The sequence below is a fragment of the Pholis gunnellus genome (assembly GCF_910591455.1).
Source record: "Pholis gunnellus genome assembly, chromosome: 16".
Taxonomy (NCBI): Eukaryota; Metazoa; Chordata; class Actinopteri; order Perciformes; family Pholidae; genus Pholis; species Pholis gunnellus.
Window position 1 is genome coordinate 12,626,295 of NC_136543.1, and position 8,896 is coordinate 12,635,190.

Genomic DNA, 8,896 nt, shown 5'->3' on the forward strand with positions numbered 1-8,896 from the left:
TCTGCTGCATAGATAGACTGATGAGAGATGCTCTTTCTGACCCCTGCATGTGTGTGCATGCGTGTGCGCAGAAAAGCTTATTTGATGTGGGAACGTGCAAGACATTGTGCACAAGATGCATATAGCAAAAGACAGTTAGAGAAGGAAAGTGAGTTTATGTGTTTGCATGACATAAAAGTAGGGTTTCAGTGCTTATTGATCCTTTTTTGTAAGTGCAGGCTGAAATGGGATCTTGTGAATCGCTTATGTGAAAGTTTTCATCACAGCAACCCGAACACGTTTTCCCCGTTCTGCTGCCACAGTCGTCCATCAGCCCCGCGCTGACAGACGGCGGACGTGCCCTCTCCACGCAGTAATTACAGGAAGCCGGGGAGGAGCTGCTCCAGGCACATCCTGGCACTCGGCTCACCTGGATGACTTTTTCCTTTCTCAATTTGTTATAGGGGTTGAGTTTAAAGGGCATCAAAAGAGAAATATTGGTCAGTCAGTCTGAGATACTCCTCTGTGGCGAGACATGTAAATTCAAAATAGACACACAAAACATGTTTTCTTCTGGCACCTTCAATACTCAGCACATATTTTATGATTTCTGAAGTTGTATGTCAGTATTCAGAAGTAGGTTAACACTGTTGTTAGACATGATGGTAATAATGTTTGATAACTACTTTCAGTTTAGTTTATTATTCGCAAAATTGTCTCTAAAGGAAATGTTGTCATGAACTTGTCCCTGCTATTCCTAATAAAAAATCGCATACAACAGAAACGTACAACGTATTTAAACACAGCTTAATAAAATATAAAATGACCATTTAGACAAAAGTGCACATTACATTTTACACATATGCACATATATCTGTCCATCTGTAAAGATACAGATGTACAGCAGCCGCTATCTAAGTCAAAAGTGGATTAGCAATTAATTTAAAAAATAAATCGATTTTGGTGGAGTGCGTTCTAAGATCACCAAAATGTCTGGGAACCAAAAATAAGAAAGGAAAAAGATCACCAGCCTCATGATATTAATTTAACATTTGAACAAAGAAGGAAAAGAGAAATGAGATGCCAACAAAGCTGAAGGGAGAAGCGGGACATTTCAGTCGATTCAGATTGCATGAAAACAGTGTCAATCTTCACATGAAGCACCTACATTATTGTCACAAATGCACCACAGGACAGCTTAAAATCTCGCAACTATTTGCTTTTATTTCCCTTTGCTTTACACAAATTGATTGACTGACCCCCTGGCTGTAATGAATATTTTTTTGTGTCGTGTTTCGCAGCTTGTCTTTTGACTCTGATTCTCCTGCTAATTGTCCCAGCAGGGCAGCTGACCAAGATGGCCGCCCTGCCCTCTGGATCACTGTGACTATACACCGCCAACAAAAGAAGAGTTGAGGAAAACACCAAGGAGAAATAAAATACTTCACCCATCCCTCTCCCCGAGAAGTGCCAGATCTTTATTTCACTCTTTTCTCTCCGCTTTTTCTGTCTCAGTGCCCATGAAGTGATTGGAAAGCACATGACAATCTTTTTTTGTTGATGTCCGATGGCGCGTGATAATGTGGTCATTATCATCGCTAAAGGAACAGGTTGGGGCTCAGACAGGGTTTCATTGGGGGTCTTTAAAGCACACGCGCGCGCGCACACACACACACACACACACACACACACACACACACACACACACACACTTTCAGTGTGGGAAAAGAATGCATTTAAAAGAGGGACAGCTGTTTGGGTGGCTCGTGAGGACGGCAAGATGGCCTACTGTAAACTCCACCTGTGCATACGGCCATGCCTCAGGCTGTGGGGGCAAGCAAGGGCCAGCGTGGGAACCTGTGATTTTGTGCGGTCCAATGGGACGTGTGTATTAGTGAACGCGGCCTACCAAAAATGACACCAAAATACATTCATAGTAGGCCATATTTTCATTTGATTTGTCCAAGAAATCCCATGATTTGTGATTTGTCACACATTTGATTTCTGAAATCCCAGAAATCAAGTGGACAGCACTTATGACAGATAAAAAGGTTGTAATAGCCTCATTTTATACCTTTTTTAGGCTGAACATCAAAATGCAGATACTGCACTTTGTAGTTCATTCACAGAATTCAAGGGGAAAATTCAGCATCTTCAAAACTAAATGATCTTCCGCTTGTTTTGATTGCTTAGTTTATATTTTATAATCTGTGTGTCTATATCCCTCTACTGTTAAATTAATACTGGTTAATTTACAGACTTAATCTGACCACTCTGGTCAAAAGCTGAGATTGCATCTATTGCTGAGATTTGTTAAAATAGTTGGCTTTAAAAGGTGTTTAGCTGTTGTTGTTTTTTCTGACAACAGAGCTCTCTTGTTTTAACTTTCTGTGGCCAACGTGCTGTAACAAAATCCAGTAAGTGCAAAAGCCGCTTTTAAAGCCCACAAACTAAGATGAACAAAATTAAAATAACCCTTTGACCAAATGATAGACTACCTGCACAGAGATCTGTTTAAAGGAGTGGAAACACGAGTATGTGCATTTGTACATCAGACACTAGAGGTACCTCCATGTGCCTTGTTTTCAACATAATGTAAAATAATGTACTATACTCTTACCCATCTTTATACATTAAAAAAAATGATCTCCTAAAACGTTTTTAAAGAAAAGTGTTGAATGTAAGCTTGCTGATAGAGTGAACTATTTGTCTCTGCATAGCACCAAAATTAATCTTGCGCACTATCAATCACCCAGTGTACACGGGGTATGTGTGTGTGTGTGTGTGTGTGTGTGTGTGTGTGTGTGTGTGTGTGTGTGTGTCCGCGGGGGGGGGGGGGGGGGGGGGGGGTTGAGTGGATGAGGAATGAGGAATGTGATTAACTTTTCCGTCTATGTGTGTCCAGCTCACTTCATTCAGGATGATAGAACAAGAGAGATGAAGAACGGGCAGGGAAGCAGTTAATACCAAACAAATGAAGGAAATGGATTAAATCCTGCTGTTTTATTAAATTTGAAATTCAAATGAAATGCTCCCTCTGTGGCTTTGCTCATATATAAAGAGGCTGAAGATCATGGGTTATTTCTGGGAGTGCGTCGTCATATTGGTCAATCACCCATGATTTAAGAATAGGAGTATGTAAAAGCTCTTCCTCACAGTGTATACAGGTTGAGTCTGAGCTGAGACGAGTATTTAAATGATCTATAGAATTGAGGAAAGCACAGGAAGAGGTGCTTTTTGAAAGACAACATTTGTTTTGTGTTGAATGAGATGAAATTGTGGAGGCAGTGGTGGTGTCCTCCCCTCCCTGCCCCAGGGCTGACTAGATACGCCCCAGGGACAGGATGGGATGGACTGGGCCTGCCTCTCATTCATCAGCATTCATCTCTGTATGACTTCACAACATCAGTAAAAAAAAACACATCAGGCGTATAGCTGAAACAAAGGCTTCCTGTCTGAAACATGCAAGGTTAACCTTTACCCAAACACCTTAAAACGTGTTTGTCTAATCTGCCCACAAAGTGCTCCTCTATCTGGAAAGTGCTGTGTGTGCTTTTGAGTTTTTCAATTGCTACATTTTTTTGTTGGTTAAATTGTGGGTGTTATTCACGAAAAATGTACAAATTAAAAATTGAATTGGTTCCCACAGTGACCTGGATCTTTCAGGTCCAGTAGGGCCATTTCCCCCCACTTTTCCTGGTTCATAATGGAGCCTTCTGGTGTTTGAGCGCTGTATAAATACAAAAAACAACAACTGCTAGGTTAAATAAACAAACACTTGATAACTGCTAATTAAAGCTAGCATGTCTAATAACAAGATGGCACATGAACAAGCTCAGTCATGACTGTTTGAAGTGAAGAGAGTGAGTTAGTGTGAAGGGTGTGTGTTCTGGTCAAACTGAATTTATTGTCTTGAACTTCGTGTTTTCTTTTCATATTCTCTCTGTGCAATTTGGAGCACGCCAGAGTCGCGAGACCTCACTTTTCAAATTTACGACGACCTCGAGCGCTAATGTTTAGCGACAATCTGAGCTGCTCTCTGATTGGTCCTCGGACTCTCAGCGGCACTTCAAAGGCACGAAGAAGTCACAACTACTGAAGCAGTCGGAGAGGAAACGCAGACTCATCACGTTCAGTCACCGCGAGCGCACACACGCACACACACGGAGAGATCATGGCTGCTACACTGCTAGGGGTAAGTTGTGTTTGCTGAACATTCTTATCCAAGAAATCTCAAATGTTACAATATCCTTAAATGACTCAGTGTGTCTGTGGTGTTCAGGGAACCGAGTTAACTTCGCACTTTAAGGTGTTTAACTCCTGTCGTGTCGCTGCATTAACCAGTAATATTCATGCATAGCATTGGTCTATACTCTATTAATCCGACAGTGATTGTTTTCATTCTTCAGTTTGTTCTTTTCACTGATCATGACATTTAGTGAAACCGTCTTATAATGTGATTAATCTGATGATGTCATTAACATAGATATCCATGTTATTTGTTATTCATAATATGAGGACAGAGGCACACTGCTTGTAAAACTTGAACTATGCCACATTAATAATTCACATGACTTTAATATGTAATCTGCAAGACCAAACATTTTGCGCAAATCGAGTGATTAATCGAATATTTTGCGCGTCTTTACGCACACATTATGTTTGGCCATGACTCTGGAGTGGCAGTGCCTATAATGTCTGTGGGTTCCCTACAGGAGGAGCCCCGGCTCGGCAGCACACCGCTGGCAATGTTGGCCGCCACCTGCAGCAGAATCGGCGATTCCAGCCCTTCTTGCTCCCCTGCTCTTTCCGATGGTGTGCCGGGATACGTGAAGGGGTTTCACCCGTGGAAACGAGGCGCCCCGGGTACCAGCAACCTTGGGGCTTGCTTCAACCCTGTCGGGGTTCCCTCCAGGAGTAACGGGACGGGCTTTACGGAGACCTCTAGCGCTTTCTCAGTGACCACTGCCAACTCGCCTTTTGGAAATGACATTTCGATGTACCAGACCTCCGTGCCATCAGAAAACAGTGCTCCCGATCCCTCGCACACACAGAGGTCTATGTTTCTGACCAAATTCCCGTCGTCAGTGGAAGGCATAGCCGGGATTTATCCGAGGATGCACGCGCATCCCTATGACTCGTGGTTCAAGCCAGTGGGAGATGTCAGTAACGGGTCTGCTGCTTGGTGGGACATGGGAACCAGCTGGGTGGACACGCAGAGCCCGGCCGGGTTACCCTCTCCTCTGAGCGGCTACAGCACTGACTACAGCTCTGCCTTCAGCCCCGGGGCCTCTCAGCACCTGCACCCCGCCACTCAGCACCTGTTTGACGGCTTCAGGCCCCCTGTCCATGCTCCCTACACAGAGTCTACAACGACGGGGGCACCTGCTCTGACAGGAACCCCCGTCGTTTCTCTGCCCGCATCTTCCCGCTCCTCCTCAAGGCGCTACTCTGGCAGAGCCACGTGCGACTGTCCGAACTGCCAGGAGGCGGAGAGCCTTGGCCAGGGGGGCACGAGTCCGCGGCGGAGGGGCTTGCACAGCTGCCACATCCCGGGTTGTGGTAAAGTTTACGGCAAGACCTCTCACCTGAAGGCTCACCTGCGCTGGCACACCGGGGAGAGGCCGTTTGTCTGCAACTGGCTCTTCTGCGGAAAACGCTTCACGCGCTCCGACGAGCTCCAGCGGCATTTACGCACGCACACCGGGGAGAAGCGATTCGAGTGCCCAACTTGCCACAAACGGTTTATGCGCTCCGACCACCTCAACAAGCACGCGAGGACGCACAGCGCGGAGGGCTCAGAGGATGGCGCGGAACCGGGACTCGGTAAAGGGAGCAGCGACACGGACAATAGCCTCACCGGTAGCCCGAGCCAGTCTCCCGGGGTACAGGTGCGTCAGACTGCCCAAACCACCGAGGGACAGAGGGCGGTGAAATGATTTACAAAGCAACACAGGGCATTCGATAACACTGTATCAGCCTGTATGGAGTGTGTTTTCTTGGACACTTAAAAATTGAAATGGCACTTTATGATGAACTTCAGCTGTGGATGAACTCTGTGTCCTTACCTCATCTTATTTGTAGCCTTCTTAAAAAATAAATTTGTACTCTACAGCTTATCAGACTTGTGTTATTTGAAAACATAATTATGCGCCTAATTTATTCTACAAAAAACATTTGTCTTTGGAAATTAAACAAGTGGCCTGTCATATCATTATTTGCGTTTTGTTTTCATATTCGCGCTTATTAATTATTATTTAATTAATTTCAATTTAAGGTTATGCTATATCGTGAAAGGTTTGTTTATGTTTGGTTAAAAGACTAGATTTTTATGATTTGTCTCTGCTTGTAAGTCATGATTATGAATTATAACTCAATAAAACAGGACCATTTTTGGACATAGTTCGTTGCTCGTTAAAGCTGATAGTATGATTTTGCCGAAGCCTTTTTTTTTGCATATTCTATCAGTAAATAATATATTTTTTTCCGAGAAATACAAAAATAAAACAGAATATAACTAATATCTAATAACTATTTTGACAATTCTAAACCAGGAAAAAAATACGCACAATTGAACTGCTATAGAGTTAATCAGACCATTTAATAATCTATATTTTAGGCACCTGAAGTTTATCTATTCAGCGTAATTCTAAAACTGACTGTTGATTTGATTCATTGATTTTTGGTGTAGGTCTATCAGACATTGTTTGTACATATATGCACCATTAAATCAGTTACAAATAGAAGTCATATTTCATTTGAGTAACTGAGGCCATATAGCAGGATTATGAAAATTGAATTTGTCTGATTAAGCTTCTGAAACGACCTCAAGTCAGAGCTGCACTGTTGAAGAAAGAATCTAATCATTTGTCAAATATTGTATTTTGCACACTTTCTGTAACTGCCTATTGCTTATATTTATAACTATAATATTTACAGTGATCAGTAACACTCATCTCATACCTTAGTGAGCAACTCCACCTAGTGTTCAGTTTATATAGTCACCAGTTTTTTGGACCACATGCATTGGTCACACCTTGATATATATATAAATATATATATTTTCAAGATTTGCACAAAGCTGTACGTTCAACTGAACTGAAAACATTGGCTTTATATTCATTTAAAAATACACTAGCTGTCAAATGAGACAGCCTAATTAGTTACTGCCTTCTAATACATATGGTCACGTTTCACCACACTAACATGAATTTCTATACAACCTGTTGGTTCAGAAAAGCTAAAGTACTCAAGAAATGATTTAAAAAATCTTGCACATTTTATTGTGATGAAAAAATTCATGCTACACAACTAGTCACATTAATTGACAGCAAAATGACACAGAAAAGTGCTGTTATTCCGAACTCAGTGCCCAGTTAGATGAGATGATTATAACCTTATTGCTGAATTATTCTCATGGTTAGAGACAGAGACCGCTCTTCATAAACACAAACCGTACTCACTACCTGTAATACAGGGAGCCGTATCACAAAATAGCACAATTCACATATATTTAAAAAGAATAACAAAATCACAATAAATAATATTTAGTGTTCCTGACTTACAGTAAAAGAGAGCAGCTATTGCTGTAAACAACATTGTGTTGAATAAAGTTAAAAAAGGAGAAACAGGAATGGGCAAGCGGAAGTCTCACAAGATGCAACCGGCACTCTGGATCCAGATGCTCAAGTGCATGAGGGGTGTAATTCCACCTCTGATCTCAGTACCTTCAGAGCTGATTTGTTGATGGCACTGGGATGATCAGCAGATGTATGCAGACACTGTTGTGGTTCTGTCTCTGTTAGAGAGGCCACATGCGCAAGCGTTTGATGGTGCTGTTGCCATTAATTGACAGTGCGTTGATTACTTTGAACATGATTTTTCAGTTCATTGTTATTCCAGTGTTGTGGATTTGTTAAATTAGCTTTAAATGCACTTAATGCGTAGCCGTAGATAGATGCTTTCTAATGCCCAATATATCGCAAACCAATCATTTCAAACCCAGCGTCACAGCTCTCCTACCCCAGAGACCCCACAGTCTTCAGTAGTATAATGCAACACAACTGTTCTAGTGCAAGTCTAACCAGATTATCAAAAACACTATATTTGAACTTATGATAGAAAAATGCCATAAAGTAACAATAATTTGCAATGCAGTTATCGGTTAACAAAAACAAAATACAACAAAGAAACTAGAAGACAGGGTATGCCACAAATGAAATAAAAAAGAGGCATACAGCGTCATTGGCGTGCTCTGTGACTTAAAGCCCAAGGCAGTACAGCTGAGGTCAGTAATGTGTTAACAGTATTATTAGAGACAACATGTTGTACCTCAAGCTGGCCACAGGAGGGCAGACTAAGACAGCAGAGAGATAGTTTAGTTGGAGATTTGGAGTGTCACACAATCACAGAAACGTCAAACACGTAGTGTTTTACTATAAAATCATAAATAGAAAGCCTGTATAGAGCATAAATGCATCTACCTGCTCCACACACACACACTCACTCTGACACACACACACACACACACACACACACACACACACACACACACACACACACACACACATACATAACTTAGAGCTACACGGCTAAAAAGCGAGGAATGATCACCCTTTACCCTGTGGAAGGAGCAGCCTCCCTGCTGAGGAAGAGGAGGTGGGGGATATGTGCTCTTTGTTTCATCTCAATTTCTAGGATACTGGCCTCATTAGTCACACAGTCGATGAGGGTTTGGTCAGTTCATTTAACAAAAGTGATCCCATGGAGGTTTCATAGTTTAGTTCATCATTATCAGTCTCCACATGCAGCTGGTTGAAGATTTACCAAGATTTAGAAGCAGAAAAGAAGTCTTTACGTGACTCTCCTTCTTTCTGGCTCCACTGACTTTCTTCCAACCTTGACCTTTGACCTTTAC

The 8,896-nt window shown here is 42.2% G+C and overlaps 1 protein-coding gene across 1 annotated transcript; it reads left to right on the forward strand.

The window, feature by feature from the left end:
• Positions 1 to 4,691: 4,691 nt before the first annotated feature.
• sp8a (sp8 transcription factor a) lies at positions 4,692 to 5,918 on the forward strand (the record flags this gene model as incomplete). Its single annotated transcript, XM_079176113.1, has 1 exon — positions 4,692 to 5,918. Exon 1 carries the CDS (start codon positions 4,728 to 4,730, stop codon positions 5,916 to 5,918), a length of 1,191 nt encoding a protein of 396 aa, XP_079032239.1. The 5' UTR covers positions 4,692 to 4,727.
• Between the last annotated feature and the right edge of the window lie 2,978 nt (positions 5,919 to 8,896).